Source organism: Gobius niger, assembly GCF_951799975.1.
Source record: "Gobius niger genome assembly, contig: SCAFFOLD_95, whole genome shotgun sequence".
In the NCBI taxonomy this organism is placed as follows: domain Eukaryota; kingdom Metazoa; phylum Chordata; class Actinopteri; order Gobiiformes; family Gobiidae; genus Gobius; species Gobius niger.
The window spans coordinates 43,024-65,071 of NW_027639111.1; the positions used below are offsets into that span (position 1 = coordinate 43,024).

The 22,048-nt window shown below is 50.9% G+C and overlaps 2 protein-coding genes across 4 annotated transcripts in view; one reads left to right on the top strand and one right to left on the bottom strand.

Moving 5' to 3' along the window:
* Positions 1–13,143, bottom strand: part of tecpr2 (tectonin beta-propeller repeat containing 2) — a gene marked incomplete at its 3' end in the record, with an annotated part of 55,965 nt that extends 42,822 nt beyond the window's left edge. The window contains exons 1-3 of the mRNA XM_079583322.1: positions 12,927–13,143; positions 5,950–6,032; positions 1,602–1,742 (exon numbers count right to left, since the gene is read on the bottom strand). Coding sequence (XP_079439448.1) covers positions 1,602–1,742; positions 5,950–6,024 — 216 coding nt within the window. The remainder of the gene's footprint in view (positions 1–1,601; positions 1,743–5,949; positions 6,033–12,926) is intronic.
* A 1,188-nt stretch (positions 13,144–14,331) lies between these two features.
* The window catches only part of znf839 (zinc finger protein 839), a 32,924-nt gene continuing 25,207 nt past the window's right edge, over positions 14,332–22,048 (top strand). For all 3 annotated transcript variants that reach the window (XM_079583321.1, XM_079583320.1, XM_079583319.1), the window contains exons 1-2: positions 14,332–14,858; positions 18,422–18,637. In XM_079583321.1, coding sequence (XP_079439447.1) covers positions 14,589–14,858; positions 18,422–18,637 — 486 coding nt within the window. In that variant the 5' untranslated portion in view covers positions 14,332–14,588. The remainder of the gene's footprint in view (positions 14,859–18,421; positions 18,638–22,048) is intronic.

Sequence of the window (22,048 nt, forward strand, 5' to 3'; positions counted from 1 at the left end):
CCCCTGAACACACACATTCATCTGAGTCACTCCTTCCTCTGAACACACACATTCATCTGTCACTCCTTCCTCTGAACACACACATTCATCTGAGTCACTCCTTCCTCTGAACACACACATTCATCTGAGTCACTCCTTCCTCTGAACACACACATTCATCTGTCACTCCTTCCCCTGAACACACACATTCATCTGTCACTCCTTCCTCTGAACACACACATTCATCTGTCACTCCTTCCTCTGAACACACACATTCATCTGTCACTCCTTCCCCTGAACACACACATTCATCTGTCACTCCTTCCCCTGAACACACACATTCATCTGTCACTCCTTCCTCTGAACACACACATTCATCTGAGTCACTCCCCTGAACACACACATTCATCTGAGTCACTCCCCTGAACACACACATTCATCTGTCACTCCTTCCTCTGAACACACACGTTCATCTGAGTCACTCCTTCCTCTGAACACACACATTCATCTGAGTCATTCCTTCCTCTGAACACACACATTCATCTGTCATTCCTTCCTCTGAACACACACATTCATCTGTCATTCCTTCCTCTGAACACACACATTCATCTGTCACTCCTTCCTCTGAACACACACATTCATCTGAGTCACTCCATCCTCTGAACACACACATTCATCTGTCATTCCTTCCTCTGAACACACACATTCATCTGTCACTCCTTCCTCTGAACACACACATTCATCTGTCACTCCTTCCCCTGAACACACACATTCATCTGTCACTCCTTCCTCTGAACACACACATTCATCTGAGTCACTCCTTCCCTGAACACACACATTCATCTGTCATTCCTTCCTCTGAACACACACATTCATCTGAGTCACTCCTTCCTCTGAACACACACGTTCATCTGAGTCACTCCTTCCTCTGAACACACACATTCATCTGTCATTCCTTCCTCTGAACACACACATTCATCTGTCATTCCTTCCTCTGAACACACACATTCATCTGTCACTCCCCTGAACACACACATTCATCTGTCACTCCTTCCTCTGAACACACACATTCATCTGTCACTCCTTCCCCTGAACACACACATTCATCTGTCACTCCTTCCTCTGAACACACACATTCATCTGTCACTCCTTCCCCTGAACACACACATTCATCTGTCACTCCTTCCTCTGAACACACACATTCATCTGTCACTCCCCTGAACACACACATTCATCTGTCACTCCTTCCTCTGAACACACACATTCATCTGTCACTCCTTCCTCTGAACACACACATTCATCTGTCACTCCTTCCCCTGAACACACACATTCATCTGTCACTCCTTCCTCTGAACACACACATTCATCTGAATCACTCCTTCCTCTGAACACACACATTCATCTGAGTCACTCCTTCCTCTGAACACACACATTCATCTGAGTCACTCCTTCCCCTGAACACACACATTCATCTGAGTCACTCCTTCCTCTGAACACACACATTCATCTGAGTCACTCCTTCCTCTGAACACACACATTCATCAGTCACTCCCCTGAACACACTCCCCTGAACACACTCCCTGAACACACTCCCCTGAACACACTCCCCTGAACACACGTACCTCGATGCTGTACTTGGTCATGTGACCCTGGTGCCGGCAGTACAGGTACAACATCCCGATGCTGCTTCCCACGGCCACGAAGTCCGGGCTGCAGTCCACGGCCGTGAGGTACACGAGGACCGAGCGGAAACCCCTCTGCACCTGGACGAGCGAGAGCCAGGGTGAGGGTCCGAGAGTCAACACAATCACACAAACTAAACACAAACGAGCGAGAGCCAGGGTGAGGGTCCGAGAATCAACACAATCACACAAACTAAACACAATCACACAAACTAAACACAAACGAGCGAGAGCCAGGGTGAGGGTCCGAGAATCAACACAATCACACAAACTAAACACAATCACACAAACTAAACACAATCACACAAACTAAACACAATCACACAAACTAAACACAATCACACAAACTAAACACAATCACACAAACTAAACACAATCACACAAACTAAACACAAACGAGCGAGAGCCAGGGTGAGGGTCCGAGAATCAACACAATCACACAAACTAAACACAATCACACAAACTAAACACAAACGAGCGAGAGCCAGGGTGAGGGTCCGAGAGTCAACACAATCACACAAACTAAACACAATCACACAAACTAAACACAATCACACAAACTAAACACAATCACACAAACTAAACACAATCACACAAACTAAACACAATCACACAAACTAAACACAAACGAGCGAGAGCCAGGGTGAGGGTCCGAGAATCAACACAATCACACAAACTAAACACAAACGAGCGAGAGCCAGGGTGAGGGTCCGAGAGTCAACACAATCACACAAACTAAACACAATCACACAAACTAAACACAATCACACAAACTAAACACAATCACACAAACTAAACACAATCACACAAACTAAACACAATCACACAAACTAAACACAAACGAGCGAGAGCCAGGGTGAGGGTCCGAGAATCAACACAATCACACAAACTAAACACAAACGAGCGAGAGCCAGGGTGAGGGTCCGAGAGTCAACACAATCACACAAACTAAACACAAACGAGCGAGAGCCAGGGTGAGGGTCCGAGAATCAACACAATCACACAAACTAAACACAAACGAGCGAGAGCCAGGGTGAGGGTCCGAGAATCAACACAATCACACAAACTAAACACAATCACACAAACTAAACACAAACGAGCGAGAGCCAGGGTGAGGGTCCGAGAATCAACACAATCACACAAACTAAACACAATCACACAAACTAAACACAATCACACAAACTAAACACAATCACACAAACTAAACACAATCACACAAACTAAACACAATCACACAAACTAAACACAAACGAGCGAGAGCCAGGGTGAGGGTCCAAGAATCAAAACAATCACACAAACTAAACACAATCACACAAACTAAACACAATCACACAAACTAAACACAATCACACAAACTAAACACATTCACACAAACTAAACACATTCACACAAACTAAACACAATCACACAAACTAAACACAATCACACAAACTAAACACAATCACACAAACTAAACACATTCACACAAACTAAACACAATCACACAAACTAAACACATTCACACAAACTAAACACATTCACACAAACTAAACACATTCACACAAACTAAACACAATCACACAAACTAAACACAATCACACAAACTAAACACAATCACACAAACTAAACACATTCACACAAACTAAACACAATCACACAAACTAAACACAATCACACAAACTAAACACAATCACACAAACTAAACACATTCACACAAACTAAACACAATCACACAAACTAAACACAATCACACAAACTAAACACAATCACACAAACTAAACACATTCACACAAACTAAACACAATCACACAAACTAAACACAATCACACAAACTAAACACAATCACACAAAATAAACACAATCACACAAACTAAACACAATCACACAAACTAAACACAATCACACAAACTAAACACAATCACACAAACTAAACACAGTCACACAAACTAAACACAATCACACAAACTAAACACAATCACACAAACTAAACACAATCACACAAACTAAACACAATCACACAAACTAAACACAAACGAGCGAGAGCCAGGGTGAGGGTCCGAGAATCAACACAATCACACAAACTAAACACAATCACAATCACACAAACTAAACACATTCACACAAACTAAACACAATCACACAAACTAAACACAAACGAGCGAGAGCCAGGGTGAGGGTCCGAGAATCAACACAATCACACAAACTAAACACAGTCACACAAACTAAACACAATCACACAAACTAAACACAATCACACAAACTAAACACATTCACACAAACTAAACACAATCACACAAACTAAACACAATCACACAAACTAAACACAATCACACAAACTAAACACAGTCACACAAACTAAACACAATCACACAAACTAAACACAATCACACAAACTAAACACAATCACACAAACTAAACACAAACGAGCGAGAGCCAGGGTGAGGGTCCGAGAGTCAACACAATCACACACACTAAACACAAACGAGCGAGAGCCAGGGTGAGGGTCCGAGAGTCAACACAATCACACAAACTAAACACAATCACACAAACTAAACACAAACGAGCGAGAGCCAGGGTGAGGGTCCGAGAATCAACACAATCACACAAACTAAACACAAACGAGCGAGAGCCAGGGTGAGGGTCCGAGAATCAACACAATCACACAAACTAAACACAAACGAGCGAGAGCCAGGGTGAGGGTCCAAGAATCAACACAATCACACAAACTAAACACAAACGAGCGAGAGCCAGGGTGAGGGTCCGAGAATCAACACAATCACAATCACACAAACTAAACACAATCACACAAACTAAACACAAACGAGCGAGAGCCAGGGTGAGGGTCCAAGAATCAACACAATCACACAAACTAAACACAATCACACAAACTAAACACAATCACACAAACTAAACACAATCACACAAACTAAACACATTCACACAAACTAAACACATTCACACAAACTAAACACAATCACACAAACTAAACACAATCACACAAACTAAACACAATCACACAAACTAAACACATTCACACAAACTAAACACAATCACACAAACTAAACACATTCACATATATCACACACATGACAGTGCAGGTTTTAGAGGCAGGTCTGAGCTCATTCTGCACATGAGGACGTGGAGGAACATGGAGGGATGTTTAAACTCCGTATAGTCCCTTTAAGTTCAAAAGCTAAGTCAGGTCACAGTGAAGACTCAAGAATAAAACAGAAACTTAAAAACTCAAACGCTTTAAGGCGAGACCCTGCAGGTGAACAGGGAAAACATGTATATTTACAGATATCAATGTGAAGCTGTTGCTGTCGATCACTGGCATAAATGTGAGAAAAAACATCTGTCATTTTATCTTTTCATAAAAGAACAAAGTGTTTTATGCCTAAAAATTCGGCGACGAAATCTGAATAACGGACAGAGCTACATTCAAATGTCTGGTTTCATTTTATTGATGAATGACTTACCAAGACTTTCTCAGAGGGGATTTAGGATTTCTTGTTTAGTTTTAAAATAAGCTGTTTTTTAGTGGAAAAATTTGTAAAAAACTTAATTTTCGCCTTATTTTGTGACATTCAAAACTCAATAAATGGGGCTTAAGGATTAAATAATAAAAAATCCCTCTGAAAAAATCTTCCAAATCTTGTTCAGTCCAAGGCTGGAAAATGTGAAGTCTTTAGGTCCGACTGACGTGGACATAGCGTCGCCACAATGACAGAAACATGTGTTGAAATTGTGTTCTCCCATATAAGTCTATGGGGGAACTTTGAATCAGTGCAATATTTAAACATGTTATTGTGAAGATTAGGCATATTTTCTGTTTCCGGGTGAAAGTTTATATGTTCAGAGACAGATTTGGCCCAAAACCTGAAAACTGACAGAAGAGAGTTTTGCCTGTAGTGTCTCCCCTTAACTGTGAGCTGGAGCAATAGCGCCCCCCAGAGGAGGCCCAGCACAATGCTCCATTTCGAGCTTCCCAGGCGTTTCCTCTTGTCAACAACACAACCTGCAGAGCTATTACTATGAACGTTATATATTATTATAAACAACACTGAAGATCTTTACACATCACGATGATTATCATTTGTTCAATAAGTCGACAGTCGTTAATGTGACTGGCTTCAATGTGAGACTTTGTACACATGATCCCAGTCCGAGTCCGAGTCCGTGTCTGAGTCCGAGTCTGGGTCTGTGTCCGGGTCTGAGTCTGAGTCCGGGTCTGAGTCCGAGTCTGGGTCTGGGTCTGAGTCCGGGTCCGAGTCCGAGTCCGGGTCTGGGTCTGGGTCCGAGTCCGCACCTTGGAGGGGATGGTGTTGAGCAGGTGGTAAAGGGGGCAGAACTCCCTCAGCACAGACTCCTGTGTCAACGCCATAATGAAGCCTCACCTGAAACAAGACAAAGACATCACTGACCGTCCTGCTCTTCCTCCTCTTCCTCCTCCTCCTCCTCTTCCTCCTCTTCCTCCTCTTCCTCCTCTTCCTCCTCTTCCTCCTGTGAAGCTTTTACACTTTATTTTACCTACATTAAGTGTTATATGTTTCCTGTTGCACAATTGAACCTCTAACAACGGCAATAAAACAATTCAGATTCTCTTCTCCTGCTATTGACCTGAACGAAGCACATTTCCCCAGTTCCCACCGAAATATAAAAACTTCTTCCAAAAAGCTTCAAAAAAGTGACAAAAAGTGGCTAAAATGTCATGAAATCGTAATAATAAAGCCACAAAAGAGCAACAAAAAAGTGGCTAAAATGGAATGAAAAAGCACTTCAGAAGAGTGACAACAACACAAGGAAAAAGGTCAGTTTAGATCATGTTCAAATAAAACATGATCCAGTTCAGCTGATGCTGAACTGGATAACTCGGTTATGAGGTTAAAGTGTAACTAAACGGGCGTGGCAGAGCCTTTCCCCACCCACAAACTAAAGTCTTTGGGGGAGACGAGGGGGGTGAGTGTGTGGGCGGGGTCTGCTCTGTTGACAGTCTCAGGCCACGCCCCCAGATCTGACAGGACTGACAGACGGCTGTTACCGCTGTCACGACTGTGCACAAGGTTGATTTTTCCGTAGGAGAGTTGGTGCATCTCATGGCCTGATGTAGCAACTATCCTACGAAAAATAAATAAAGATGGCCGCCGGCAGACGACTCGCTCGCCGTCAGTGACTGCGAACAGAGAGAGAGCATCGCACAGTAGCTTTTCTAAGGGATTTATTCCTCTGCACCTCCTCAGCCGAAGTGTGAGCATCGCAGGGGCGCCATCTACTGGTTTGACTCAGGAGCTCAATATGAAACCTCCACAATCTCAAACTATAAGTTAGCATCGTGGCTAAGGCTAAATAATACTACTCTCCCAGTGAGCTGAATAAAACACCAGTAGAAATATTTATTACGTCGTTTGTTGTAAATGTACGTGTGTGTGGGCGGGGCCACAGAGGCGTGTGTGGGCGGGGCCACAGAGGCGTGTGTGGGCGGGGCCACAGAGGCGTGTGTGGGCGGGGCCACAGAGGCGTGTGTGGGCGGGGCCACAGAGCCAGAACCACGGGCAGAACTGATGACGTTTTGTGGACGCCGTGGACACACTCTCCTCTAACCGCAGAATATCAAATGTAGTTGCTGCGTGAAACCAGTAGAGGCGCTAACCCTGCGGTTTTAGACACAAACGTGAGATTATGAACAAGTTTGCACCAAATGTCAACATATTGACTGGGACATGTAGCAACTCTATTCAACAACCATTTAGACCGTTTATCAGCAGAAAAAGTGGATTTGGTGTTTAGTTACTCTTTAAGCTCGTCTCTTTCTCCTCCTCCTCCTCCTCCTCCTCGTCTCTAACCCTTTTCTCCTCCTCCTCCTCCTTGTCTCTAACTCCTTTTCTCCTCCTCCTCCTCCTCCTCCTCCTCCTCCTCCTCCTCCTCCTCGTCTCTAACCCTTTTCTCCTCCTCCTCCTCCTCCTCCTCCTCCTCCTCCTCCTCCTCCTCCTCCTCCTCGTCTCTAACTCCTTTTCTCCTCCTCCTCCTCCTCCTCCTCCTCCTCCTCCTCCTCGTCTCTAACCCTTTTCTCCTCCTCCTCCTCCTCCTCCTCCTCGTCTCTAACCCTTTTCTCCTCCTCCTCCTCCTCCTCCTCCTCCTCCTCCTCCTCCTCCTCCTCCTCGTCTCTAACTCCTTTTCTCCTCCTCCTCCTCCTCCTCGTCTCTAACCCTTTTCTCCTCCTCCTCCTCCTCCTCCTCCTCCTCGTCTCTAACCCTTTTCTCCTCCTCCTCCTCCTCCTCGTCTCTAACTCCTTTTCTCCTCCTCCTCCTCCTCCTCCTCCTCGTCTCTAACCCTTTTCTCCTCCTCCTCCTCCTCCTCGTCTCTAACTCCTTTTCTCCTCCTCCTCCTCCTCCTCCTCCTCGTCTCTAACTCCTTTTCTCCTCCTCCTCCTCCTCCTCCTCCTCCTCCTCGTCTCTAACTCCTTTTCTCCTCCTCCTCCTCCTCCTCCTCCTCCTCCTCCTCCTCGTCTCTAACCCTTTTCTCCTCCTCCTCCTCGTCTCTAACTCCTTTTCTCCTCCTCCTCCTCCTCCTCCTCCTCGTCTCTAACCCTTTTCTCCTCCTCCTCCTCCTCCTCCTCCTCCTCCTCCTCCTCGTCTCTAACCCTTTTCTCCTCCTCCTCCTCCTTGTCTCTAACTCCTTTTCTCCTCCTCCTCCTCCTCCTCCTCCTCCTCCTCCTCGTCTCTAACCCTTTTCTCCTCCTCCTCCTCCTCCTCCTCCTCCTCCTCCTCCTCGTCTCTAACCCTTTTCTCCTCCTCCTCCTCCTTGTCTCTAACTCCTTTTCTCCTCCTCCTCCTCCTCCTCCTCCTCCTCCTCCTCGTCTCTAACTCCTTTTCTCCTCCTCCTCCTCCTCCTCCTCCTCCTCCTCCTCCTCCTCCTCGTCTCTAACCCTTTTCTCCTCCTCCTCCTCCTCCTCCTCCTCCTCCTCCTCCTCCTCCTCCTCCTCGTCTCTAACTCCTTTTCTCCTCCTCCTCCTCCTCCTCCTCCTCCTCCTCCTCGTCTCTAACCCTTTTCTCCTCCTCCTCCTCCTCCTCCTCCTCGTCTCTAACCTTTTCTCCTCCTCCTCCTCCTCCTCCTCCTCCTCCTCCTCCTCCTCCTCCTCCTCGTCTCTAACTCCTTTTCTCCTCCTCCTCCTCCTCCTCGTCTCTAACCCTTTTCTCCTCCTCCTCCTCCTCCTCCTCCTCCTCGTCTCTAACCCTTTTCTCCTCCTCCTCCTCCTCCTCGTCTCTAACTCCTTTTCTCCTCCTCCTCCTCCTCCTCCTCGTCTCTAACCCTTTTCTCCTCCTCCTCCTCCTCCTCGTCTCTAACTCCTTTTCTCCTCCTCCTCCTCCTCCTCCTCCTCGTCTCTAACTCCTTTTCTCCTCCTCCTCCTCCTCCTCCTCCTCCTCCTCGTCTCTAACTCCTTTTCTCCTCCTCCTCCTCCTCCTCCTCCTCCTCCTCCTCGTCTCTAACCCTTTTCTCCTCCTCCTCCTCGTCTCTAACTCCTTTTCTCCTCCTCCTCCTCCTCCTCCTCCTCGTCTCTAACCCTTTTCTCCTCCTCCTCCTCCTCCTCCTCCTCGTCTCTAACTCCTTTTCTCCTCCTCCTCCTCCTCCTCCTCCTCCTCCTCCTCGTCTCTAACTCCTTTTCTCCTCCTCCTCCTCCTCCTCCTCCTCCTCGTCTCTAACTCCTTTTCTCCTCCTCCTCCTCCTCCTCCTCGTCTCTAACCCTTTTCTCCTCCTCCTCCTCCTCGTCTCTAACTCCTTTTCTCCTCCTCCTCCTCCTCGTCTCTAACTCCTTTTCTCCTCCTCCTCCTCCTCGTCTCTAACCCTTTTCTCCTCCTCCTCCTCCTCCTCCTCCTCCTCCTCCTCCTCGTCTCTAACCCTTTTCTCCTCCTCCTCCTCCTCCTCGTCTCTAACCCTTTTCTCCTCCTCCTCCTCCTCCTCGTCTCTAACCCTTTTCTCCTCCTCCTCCTCCTCCTCCTCCTCCTCCTCCTCCTCCTCCTCCTCCTCCTTGTCTCTAACTCCTTTTCTCCTCCTCCTCCTCCTCGTCTCTAACCTTTTCTCCTCCTCCTCCTCCTCCTCGTCTCTAACCCTTTTCTCCTCCTCCTCCTCCTCCTCCTCCTCCTCCTCCTCCTCCTCCTCCTCCTCGTCTCTAACTCTTTTCTCCTCCTCCTCCTCCTCCTCCTCCTCCTCCTCCTCCTCGTCTCTAACCCTTTTCTCCTCCTCCTCCTCCTCCTCCTCCTCGTCTCTAACCCTTTTCTCCTCCTCCTCCTCCTCCTCCTCCTCCTCCTCCTCCTCCTCCTCGTCTCTAACTCCTTTTCTCCTCCTCCTCCTCCTCCTCGTCTCTAACCCTTTTCTCCTCCTCCTCCTCCTCCTCCTCCTCCTCGTCTCTAACCCTTTTCTCCTCCTCCTCCTCCTCCTCGTCTCTAACTCCTTTTCTCCTCCTCCTCCTCCTCCTCCTCCTCGTCTCTAACCCTTTTCTCCTCCTCCTCCTCCTCCTCGTCTCTAACTCCTTTTCTCCTCCTCCTCCTCCTCCTCCTCCTCGTCTCTAACTCCTTTTCTCCTCCTCCTCCTCCTCCTCCTCCTCCTCCTCGTCTCTAACTCCTTTTCTCCTCCTCCTCCTCCTCCTCCTCCTCCTCCTCCTCGTCTCTAACCCTTTTCTCCTCCTCCTCCTCGTCTCTAACTCCTTTTCTCCTCCTCCTCCTCCTCCTCCTCCTCGTCTCTAACCCTTTTCTCCTCCTCCTCCTCCTCCTCCTCCTCCTCCTCCTCGTCTCTAACCCTTTTCTCCTCCTCCTCCTCCTTGTCTCTAACTCCTTTTCTCCTCCTCCTCCTCCTCCTCCTCCTCCTCCTCCTCGTCTCTAACCCTTTTCTCCTCCTCCTCCTCCTTGTCTCTAACTCTTTTCTCCTCCTCCTCCTCCTCCTCCTCCTCCTCCTCCTCCTCGTCTCTAACCCTTTTCTCCTCCTCCTCCTCCTCCTCCTCCTCCTCCTCCTCCTCCTCCTCGTCTCTAACTCCTTTTCTCCTCCTCCTCCTCCTCCTCCTCCTCCTCCTCCTCGTCTCTAACCCTTTTCTCCTCCTCCTCCTCCTCCTCCTCCTCGTCTCTAACCCTTTTCTCCTCCTCCTCCTCCTCCTCCTCCTCCTCCTCCTCCTCCTCCTCCTCCTCGTCTCTAACTCCTTTTCTCCTCCTCCTCCTCCTCGTCTCTAACCCTTTTCTCCTCCTCCTCCTCCTCCTCCTCCTCCTCGTCTCTAACCCTTTTCTCCTCCTCCTCCTCCTCCTCGTCTCTAACTCCTTTTCTCCTCCTCCTCCTCCTCCTCCTCCTCGTCTCTAACCCTTTTCTCCTCCTCCTCCTCCTCCTCGTCTCTAACTCCTTTTCTCCTCCTCCTCCTCCTCCTCCTCCTCGTCTCTAACTCCTTTTCTCCTCCTCCTCCTCCTCCTCCTCCTCCTCCTCGTCTCTAACTCCTTTTCTCCTCCTCCTCCTCCTCCTCCTCCTCCTCCTCCTCGTCTCTAACCCTTTTCTCCTCCTCCTCCTCGTCTCTAACTCCTTTTCTCCTCCTCCTCCTCCTCCTCGTCTCTAACTCCTTTTCTCCTCCTCCTCCTCCTCCTCCTCCTCCTCCTCCTCGTCTCTAACCCTTTTCTCCTCCTCCTCCTCCTCCTCGTCTCTAACTCCTTTTCTCCTCCTCCTCCTCCTCCTCCTCCTCGTCTCTAACTCCTTTTCTCCTCCTCCTCCTCCTCCTCCTCCTCCTCCTCGTCTCTAACTCCTTTTCTCCTCCTCCTCCTCCTCCTCCTCGTCTCTAACCCTTTTCTCCTCCTCCTCCTCCTCGTCTCTAACTCCTTTTCTCCTCCTCCTCCTCCTCGTCTCTAACTCCTTTTCTCCTCCTCCTCCTCCTCGTCTCTAACCCTTTTCTCCTCCTCCTCCTCCTCCTCCTCCTCCTCCTCCTCCTCGTCTCTAACCCTTTTCTCCTCCTCCTCCTCCTCCTCGTCTCTAACCCTTTTCTCCTCCTCCTCCTCCTCCTCGTCTCTAACCCTTTTCTCCTCCTCCTCCTCCTCCTCCTCCTCCTCCTCCTCCTCCTCCTCCTCCTCCTCCTTGTCTCTAACTCCTTTTCTCCTCCTCCTCCTCCTCGTCTCTAACCCTTTTCTCCTCCTCCTCCTCCTCCTCGTCTCTAACCCTTTTCTCCTCCTCCTCCTCCTCCTCCTCCTCCTCCTCCTCCTCCTCCTCCTCCTTGTCTCTAACTCCTTTTCTCCTCCTCCTCCTCCTCGTCTCTAACCCTTTTCTCCTCCTCCTCCTCCTCGTCTCTAACCCTTTTCTCCTCCTCCTCCTCCTCCTCGTCTCTAACCCTTTTCTCCTCCTCCTCCTCCTCCTCGTCTCTAACCCTTTTCTCCTCCTCCTCCTCCTCCTCCTCGTCTCTAACCCTTTTCTCCTCCTCCTCCTCCTCGTCTCTAACCCTTTTCTCCTCCTCCTCCTCCTCGTCTCTAACCCTTTCTCCTCCTCCTCCTCCTCCTCCTCCTCGTCTCTAACCCTTTTCTCCTCCTCCTCCTCCTCCTCCTCCTCCTCCTCGTCTCTAACTCCTTTTCTCCTCCTCCTCCTCGTCTCTAACTCCTTTTCTCCTCCTCCTCCTCCTCGTCTCTAACTCCTTTTCTCCTCCTCCTTTAAAGCTCCTTCTCTCTCTCTGCACTGAGGTTTGACCACTGTGAGTAATAAAGTCATTCAGATGCACCTGACTTACGTGACGTCAGAGTCACTAAAACATGAATCAGTCCGCTCGAAAACACAGATATACAGTAAACTGCTGCTGCTCTGACACAATAATATATACATTACAAAGTATAACATAATATAACAGACTGAAGCCTCGTGTTTGTGAAGAAAGCTACAGTTCAATAAAACACTTTAGCAATGTGATGATGCTGCGTTTAGTTCCGCTCAATAAACCCGACATTTAAGGAGAATAAAGATGGATAAGTTTAAAAACCCTGAGCCGAATGATACAGAAGATTCCAACAGATCAGCGTGGAGATGATTCAGACAGTTGTTTAGCGAAATGCAAGATTAATATGAACAACTGTGTTAAAATGCTAATGTTTTCAGCGGGTCACGTTTGACAGGGCGGTGATTGTTGTTCCACTGCCTGTATTTCCTGAGTCACGGAGGAAACAAACACCGCAGAGCCGGAGAATCAGCCTCTAAAACAGGGCTTTGTCGGTGTCTCTGGCTGAAAATGTGGAGAACAGTGAGAGGCGCCGTGAAGCTAACAGTAGCAGGAGGCTAACAGACTCACAGGGTGGTCCTGGGGTGGCCCCGGGAGGTCCCTGTGGTACCGGGGGGTTCAGCGGGTTCAGTGGAGTCCACTGGCCGAGCGGGAGGCTCTGGGGTCCGGGCAGGAGGCTCCACGGCCACGGAGCATCTCTCTGGAGCTCATCTACCTCCTCCCATAGACTCTGTTCCTCCTCCGCCCTGATGTCAACAAACTGCTCCCCCTGCAGGAGGACCGCGGCACTGCACTGCTCCCCCTGCAGGAGGCCCGCGGCACTGCACTGCTCCCCCTGCAGGAGGACCGCGGCACTGCACTGCTCCCCCTGCAGGAGGACCGCGGCACTGCACTGCTCCCCCTGCAGGAGGACCGCGGCACTGCACTGCTCCCCCTGCAGGAGGACCGCGGCACTGCACTGCTCCCCCTGCAGGGAGTAGGGGAAGCTGCAGACCCGGAGCCGAGACAGAAATACCGTGAAGCGAATCCACCGTGATAGTGCGCCCTCTGCTGGCAAAGACAAATATACGACGGTATTTAGCTCATGTTTTACAGTTGTATTGTTGGGATTGTTTTGTGTGATTTAGTGTTGACATTTTAGTTTACATGTATTATTATTTGGGTTATTTTATGACATTAAAACTGTGTGTTTTACTCCTTTCATTGTATTTTGTAGAACAGAGCCTTTATTTCTTCAATAAGGGACAGAGACAATATTTTGGAACAAAATCATATTTTTATTGTGGTAACGGCCATTGCTGTATCAGTAAAGAAACGAGAGACGTCATAGGGTTAATGTTAGTTTGCAGATGCAACAACAAAGTGAAAAATAACATTTGTATCGTCAGGGTTTTCCCTGTTTCCTAATTTCAGGTTCAGCTTGTTTTTGTCGCTGTTTTGTTGCTTTATACAAGAAGCTTTTAGATTTGGGTGAAGCCAGTCCTATTTTTACTGCAAATATAAAAATCACAAATATTCATCTACAATCTTGGCAAAAAGTGGCACAAAAGGGAAATACATTTGTACTTTATTAGTGGCCATTATGAAAATGTTGGTCAACATCGATATTATTATAGATCCATGGTCAACATACACTTTGAAAAAAGAAAGAAAGAATATAATGATAATAATAATGGTGTAAAGAAAGGGGGAAAAAAAAATACAACGACCATGGCATCCCTATGATTATAACAGTAACATTGCATTTTAATTTTTTTTAATTTGTTTTTATCATGGTTATTATCATTTTGGGGGGGAAAAACATAGATTGTGTTGTTTGCTGGCAACTTCTGTGAAATAAAAAGATAATGAAAGGACTGGACTTAATCTTTCCAAGACCCAATGCTGGGCTTCACAGCAGCTGGGCACAGTCCGGTCCAGTGGATCCAGTGCTGTGTGACTCCGCTCCAGCTGAGTCCAGTCCGGGATTAGCGGTCTGCCGGCGGCGGATGCTAAAGCTAATGCTAGTTCAAACCTGCCCCGCTAACCGCTACCGTTCCCTACGACTGAGCGACTTACTGCGGCTGTGAAGGCCCTAAGCGCCTCACCAGCACGACACCCCCGAACCAGCACCTCCCAAACCCCGGTATTCACCCGACAACCCCCCAATAACCCCCCAAACACCCGCCACATCCACCCGCTTCACCAGGGCCAGCGCGGGCTCCTGAAGCTCCACTGCCTCATCCAAAATGGCGGACACGGAGGATGACGGCGGCGCCACCACCAGAACCACAGCCGCAGAGGAGCTCCAGAACCCGGCCGAACCAGGCAGCGAGGCCCCGGAGACTCAGCCAGGACCCACCGAGACCGGAGAGGCCGCTCCAGCCGCGGAGCAGAGCGCGCCGCCCGGGGAGCCAGCAGCAGCAGCAGCTCAGTCCGCTCCGCAGAGCTCCCAGCCCGGGGCCAGTTCTGAGGCTGCAGCCGCCGAACAGGACCCGCAGCCCGGGCACAGCTACCAGGTTCGACCCGCCCTCAGGGAGCGTTTGTGCGCTTTTATTCTGATATGTTCTGATGATATTTGTGTGAGCAGAGTGTGTTTGTTTTGGTTCTGTAGCCTCGCGTTAGCCACGTTAGCATTTTCCTTTAGCATCTTCAGAAAACGGTGACTGTGTCGTCGGTTTGTTGTTATTTATGACTACATTATATAAAGGCGTTTCATATATATTTAATTCACTCCGTCCATTGTTTCCCCCGTGTTTTCGGTGTCAGGCCAGTCCAGGTGCACGTGCGGGAGAGGAAAAGAAAACCACGGCTCCGGGAAACTTTAGGTTAACGGTCTCCGGGATAATGCGTTTATTTATCAGGTTTATTATAACATGAGACATTTGTGGAAAGACGTTTGTACTGAAGTTTATGAATGGACTTGTTGACGTTGTTGTTGCTGTTTTATCCCTTAGTTCTTCATTTACTCTCCGAGTTCCCCCCAGTGTGACAGAGTTCAGCCCGTACTCATCTAAAAGTTCAGTTTATTATTCAAAACAAAGCGTCCAAATACAGTGACATTTGCTCATATCCAGACACTTTACTGCCAAATCTAACTGGTAGTTCCTCGTGCTCAGTGTCGCGGTCCTCCAGAGGCTCACGGTCCTCCAGAGGCTCGCGGTCCTCCAGAGGCCCCCTGTCCTCCAGAGGCCCGCGGTCCCCCAGAGGCTCGTGGTCCCCCAGAGGCCCCCGGTCCTCCAGAGGCTCGCGGTCCTCCAGAGGTCCTCCAGAGGCTCGCGGTCCTCCAGAGGCTCGCGGTCCTCCAGGGGCTCACGGTCCTCCAGAGGTCCTCCAGAGGCTCGCGGTCCTCCAGAGGTCCTCCAGAGGTCCTCCAGAGGTCCTCCAGAGGTCCTCCAGAGGCTCGCTCCCGGTCCTCCAGAGGCTCGCGGTCCTCCAGAGGCTCGCGGTCCTCCAGAGGCTCGCGGTCCTCCAGAGGCCCCCGGTCCTCCAGAGGCTCGCGGTCCTCCAGAGGCTCGCGGTCCTCCAGAGGCCCCCGGTCCTCCAGAGGCTCGCGGTCCTCCAGAGGCTCGCGGTCCTCCAGAGGCTCGCGGTCCTCCAGAGGCTCGCGGTCCTCCAGAGGCTCGCGGTCCTCCAGAGGTCCTCCAGAGGCTCGCGGTCCTCCAGAGGCTCGCGGTCCTCCAGAGGCTCGCGGTCCTCCAGAGGCTCCCGGTCCTCCAGAGGTCCTCCAGAGGCTCGCGGTCCTCCAGAGGCCCCCGGTCCTCCAGAGGCTCGCGGTCCTCCAGAGGCTCGCGGTCCTCCAGAGGCCCCCGGTCCTCCAGAGGCTCGCGGTCCCCCAGAGGCTCGCGGTCCTCCAGAGGCTCGCGGTCCTCCAGAGGCCCCCGGTCCTCTAGAGCCTCGCGGTCCTCCAGAGCCTCGCGGTCCTCCAGAGGCTCGCGGTCCTCCAGAGGCTCGCGGTCCTCCAGAGGCTCGCGGTCCTCCAGAGGCTCGCGGTCCTCCAGAGGCCCCCGGTCCTCCAGAGGTCCTCCAGAGGTCCTCCAGAGGCCCCCGGTCCTCCAGAGGTCCTCCAGAGGTCCTCCAGAGGCTCACGGTCCTCCAGAGGTCCTCCAGAGGCCCCCGGTCCTCCAGAGGTCCTCCAGAGGTCCTCCAGAGGCCCTCCAGAGGCTCACGGTCCTCCAGAGGTCCCCGGTCCTCCAGAGGTCCCCGGTCCTCCAGAGGCTCGCGGTCCTCCAGAGGTCCTCCAGAGGTCCTCCAGAGGCTCGCGGTCCTCCAGAGGCTCGCGGTCCTCCAGAGGCTCGCGGTCCTCCAGAGGCTCGCGGTCCTCCAGAGGCCCCCGGTCCTCCAGAGGCTCGCGGTCCTCCAGAGGCTCGCGGTCCTCCAGAGGTCCTCCAGAGGCCCGCGGTCCTCCAGAGGCTCGCGGTTCTCCAGAGGCTCGCGGTCCTCCAGAGGCTCGCGGTCCTCCAGAGGTCTTCCAGAGGCCCCCGGTCCTCCAGAGGCTCGCGGTCCTCCAGAGGCCCCCGGTCCTCCAGAGGCCCGCGGTCCTCCAGAGGCTCGCGGTCCTCCAGAGGCTCGCGGTTCTCCAGAGGCTCGCGGTCCTCCAGAGGCTCGCGGTCCTCCAGAGGCTCGCGGTTCTCCAGAGGCTCGCGGTCCTCCAGAGGCTCGCGGTCCTCCAGAGGTCCTCCAGAGGCTCGCGGTCCTCCAGAGGCTCGCGGTCCTCCAGAGGTCCTCCAGAGGCTCGCGGTCCTCCAGAGGCTCGCGGTTCTCCAGAGGCTCGCGGTCCTCCAGAGGCTCGCGGTCCTCCAGAGGTCCTCCAGAGGCCCGCGGTCCTCCAGAGGCTCGCGGTCCTCCAGAGGCTCGCGGTTCTCCAGAGGCTCGCGGTCCTCCAGAGGCTCGCGGTCCTCCAGAGGCTCGCGGTCCTCCAGAGGTCCTCCAGAGGCCCGCGGTCCTCCAGAGGCTCGCGGTCCTCCAGAGGCTCGCGGTCCTCCAGAGGTCCTCCAGAGGCTCGCGGTCCTCCAGAGGCTCGCGGTCCTCCAGAGGCTCGCGGTCCTCCAGAGGCTCGCGGTCCTCCAGAGGCTCGCGGTCCTCCAGAGGCTCGCGGTCCTCCAGAGGCTCGCGGTCCTCCAGAGGCTCGCGGTCCTCCAGAGGCCCCCGGTCCTCCAGAGGCCCCCGTGCCCTGGTTAGGAGTGAAGCTTTACGCACCTTCGACTGGACTGGGTTGATAGTTCTTCAGTTCTTCATCTTCAGACGCTTCTGTTCGCTCTAAAGAGTGAAACGTCTCATAACATACATGAAACATACATGTGTATAATGACATATATGTATCTAATAACAAACATGTGTTTAGTAACATACATGTATATATTAACATACATGTGTTTAATAACATACATGTGTATAATGACATACGTGTGAATAATAACGTGTTTAATAACATACATGAAACATACATGTGTTTAATAACATACATGTGTTTAATAACATACATGTGTTTAATAACATACATGTGTTTAATAACATACATGTGAATAAAAACATATATGTATCTAATAGCAAACATGTGTTTAGTAACATGCATGTGTATAATAACATACATATGTTTACTCTCTTATCCCCCAAATTTCCTTCTCATTTCCCTTTAATATATATATGTTTTTAATTTATTTTGAATGTGCTCAGTGCAGTTGGTGGTTCGGAGGTTAAAAACATACATGTGTTTAATAACATTCATGTAACATACATGTGCCCCTCCTGGAGCCGCCGCCTTAACGTGGAGGTGGAGGGTTTGAGCTCCTGAATGATCCTGGAGCTCTGTGGTCGGGGCTTCGTGCCCCTGTAGGGTCTCCCAGAGCAAACAGGTCCTATAGGTGACGGGTCAGACAAAGAGCGGGTCAGAAGCTCCTCATGAGAGACCACCAGGCCCGGTTAACCACGAGGCCGTCCTTCTGTGGACCCACCACCTGCAGGGGGCGCCATAGGGGCTGGTGCAGCTCCAACAGCTGCCCCCACGACCCGGCAACGGACAAGTGGAAGAAGATGGATGGATAACATACATGTGTATAATAACATACATGTTCTTCGGCAGGTGCTGTCGGTTCCGGAGCAGACACTGGAGCAGGAACAAACGATCGCCGTCCTCGACTCTGGTGACCTGCTGCTGGGGGCGGGGCTGGGGGCGGAATTCGCCAACACTACCATCTTGTACGTCCAATCAGATGGCAGTGTGGTGGAAGGGGCGGGGCTGACGGCTGAGGAACAGCGACTGATCCTGGAACAGCTTTCCAAGCAGACAGTGGTGCAGGTACGTGTGTGACTTTTGGAGACGTCGTGTGACTTTACGGAGACGTCGTGTGACTTTTGGAGACGTCGTGTGACTTTTGGAGACGTCGTGTGACTTTACAGAGACGTCGTGTGACTTTTGGAGACGTCGTGTGACTTTACGGAGACGTCGTGTGACTTTACGGAGACGTCGTGTGACTTTACAGAGACGTCGTGTGACTTTACGGAGACGTCGTGTGACTTTACGGAGACGTCGTGTGACTTTTGGAGACGTCGTGTGACTTTACGGAGACGTCGTGTGACTTTACGGAGACGTCGTGTGACTTTACAGAGACGTCGTGTGACTTTTGGAGACGTCGTGTGACTTTTGGAGACGTCGTGTGACTTTACAGAGACGTCGTGTGACTTTTGGAGACGTCGTGTGACTTTACAGAGACGTCGTGTGACTTTACGGAGACGTCGTGTGACTTTACGGAGACGTCGTGTGACTTTACGGAGACGTCGTGTGACTTTTGGAGACGTCGTGTGACTTTACAGAGACGTCGTGTGACTTTTGGAGACGTCGTGTGACTTTACAGAGACGTCGTGTGACTTTTGGAGACGTCGTGTGACTTTACGGAGACGTCGTGTGACTTTTGGAGACGTCGTGTGACTTTACGGAGACGTCGTGTGACTTTACGGAGACGTCGTGTGACTTTACGGAGACGTCGTGTGACTTTACAGAGACGTCGTGTGACTTTACGGAGACGTCGTGTGACTTTACGGAGACGTCGTGTGACTTTACGGAGACGTCGTGTGACTTTACGGAGACGTCGTGTGACTTTACGGAGACGTCGTGTGACTTTACGGAGACGTCGTGTGACTTTACGGAGACGTCGTGTGACTTTACGGAGACGTCGTGTGACTTTTGGAGACGTCGCGTGACTTTACGGAGACGTCGTGTGACTTTACAGAGACGTCGTGTGACTTTTGGAGACGTCGTGTGACTTTTGGAGACGTCGTGTGACTTTTGGAGACGTCGTGTGACTTTACGGAGACGTCGTGTGACTTTTGGAGACGTCGTGTGACTTTACAGAGACGTCGTGTGACTTTTGGAGACGTCGTGTGACTTTACGGAGACGTCGTGTGACTTTACGGAGACGTCGTGTGACTTTTGGAGACGTCGTGTGACTTTTGGAGACGTCGTGTGACTTTTGGAGACGTCGTGTGACTTTTGGAGACGTCGTGTGACTTTTGGAGACGTCGTGTGACTTTACGGAGACGTCGTGTGACTTTTGGAGACGTCGTGTGACTTTACGGAGACGTCGTGTGACTTTACGGAGACGTCGTGTGACTTTTGGAGACGTCGTGTGACTTTTGGAGACGTCGTGTGACTTTTGGAGACGTCGTGTGACTTTACGGAGACGTCGTGTGACTTTTGGAGACGTCGTGTGACTTTACGGAGACGTCGTGTGACTTTACGGAGACGTCGTGTGACTTTACGGAGACGTCGTGTGACTTTACGGAGACGTCGTGTGACTTTTGGAGACGTCGTGTGACTTTACGGAGACGTCGTGTGACTTTACGGAGACGTCGTGTGACTTTACAGAGACGTCGTGTGACTTTACAGAGACGTCGTGTGACTTTACGGAGACGTCGTGTGACTTTTGGAGACGTCGTGTGACTTTACGGAGACGTCGTGTGACTTTTGGAGACGTCGTGTGACTTTTGGAGACGTCGTGTGACTTTTGGAGACGTCGTGTGACTTTACGGAGACGTCGTGTGACTTTTGGAGACGTCGTGTGACTTTACGGAGACGTCGTGTGACTTTACGGAGACGTCGTGTGACTTTACGGAGACGTCGTGTGACTTTTGGAGACGTCGTGTGACTTTACGGAGACGTCGTGTGACTTTACGGAGACGTCGTGTGACTTTACGGAGACGTCGTGTGACTTTACGGAGACGTCGTGTGACTTTACGGAGACGTCGTGTGACTTTACGGAGACGTCGTGTGACTTTTGGAGACGTCGTGTGACTTTACGGAGACGTCGTGTGACTTTTGGAGACGTCGTGTGACTTTACGGAGACGTCGTGTGACTTTACGGAGACGTCGTGTGACTTTTGGAGACGTCGTGTGACTTTTGGAGACGTCGTGTGACTTTTGGAGACGTCGTGTGACTTTACGGAGACGTCGTGTGACTTTACGGAGACGTCGTGTGACTTTACGGAGACGTCGTGTGACTTTACGGAGACGTCGTGTGACTTTACGGAGACGTCGTGTGACTTTTGGAGACGTCGTGTGACTTTACGGAGACGTCGTGTGACTTTACAGAGACGTCGTGTGACTTTACGGAGACGTCGTGTGACTTTACGGAGACGTCGTGTGACTTTTGGAGACGTCGTGTGACTTTACGGAGACGTCGTGTGACTTTTGGAGACGTCGTGTGACTTTACAGAGACGTCGTGTGACTTTTGGAGACGTCGTGTGACTTTACAGAGACGTCGTGTGACTTTACAGAGACGTCGTGTGACTTTTGGAGACGTCGTGTGACTTTACAGAGACGTCGTGTGACTTTTGGAGACGTCGTGTGACTTTACGGAGACGTCGTGTGACTTTACGGAGACGTCGTGTGACTTTACGGAGACGTCGTCTGACTTTACGGAGACGTCGTGTGACTTTACAGAGACGTCGTCTGACTTTACGGAGACGTCGTCTGACTTTACAGAGACGTCGTGTGACTTTACGGAGACGTCGTGTGACTTTACGGAGACGTCGTGTGACTTTACGGAGACGTCGTGTGACTTTACGGAGACGTCGTGTGACTTTACGGAGACGTCGTGTGACTTTACGGAGACGTCGTGTGACTTTACGGAGACGTCGTGTGACTTTTGGAGACGTCGTGTGACTTTACAGAGACGTCGTGTGACTTTACAGAGACGTCGTGTGACTTTACGGAGACGTCGTGTGACTTTACGGAGACGTCGTGTGACTTTACAGAGACGTCGTGTGACTTTACGGAGACATCGTGTGACTTTTGGAGACGTCGTGTGACTTTACAGAGACGTCGTGTGACTTTACAGAGACGTCGTGTGACTTTACGGAGACGTCGTGTGACTTTACGGAGACGTCGTGTGACTTTACAGAGACGTCGTGTGACTTTACGGAGACGTCGTGTGACTTTACGGAGACGTCGTGTGACTTTACGGAGACGTCGTGTGACTTTTGGAGACGTCGTGTGACTTTACGGAGACGTCGTGTGACTTTACGGAGACGTCGTGTGACTTTACAGAGACGTCGTGTGACTTTACGGAGACGTCGTGTGACTTTACAGAGACGTCGTGTGACTTTACAGAGACGTCGTGTGACTTTACGGAGACGTCGTGTGACTTTACGGAGACGTCGTGTGACTTTACGGAGACGTCGTGTGACTTTACGGAGACGTCGTGTGACTTT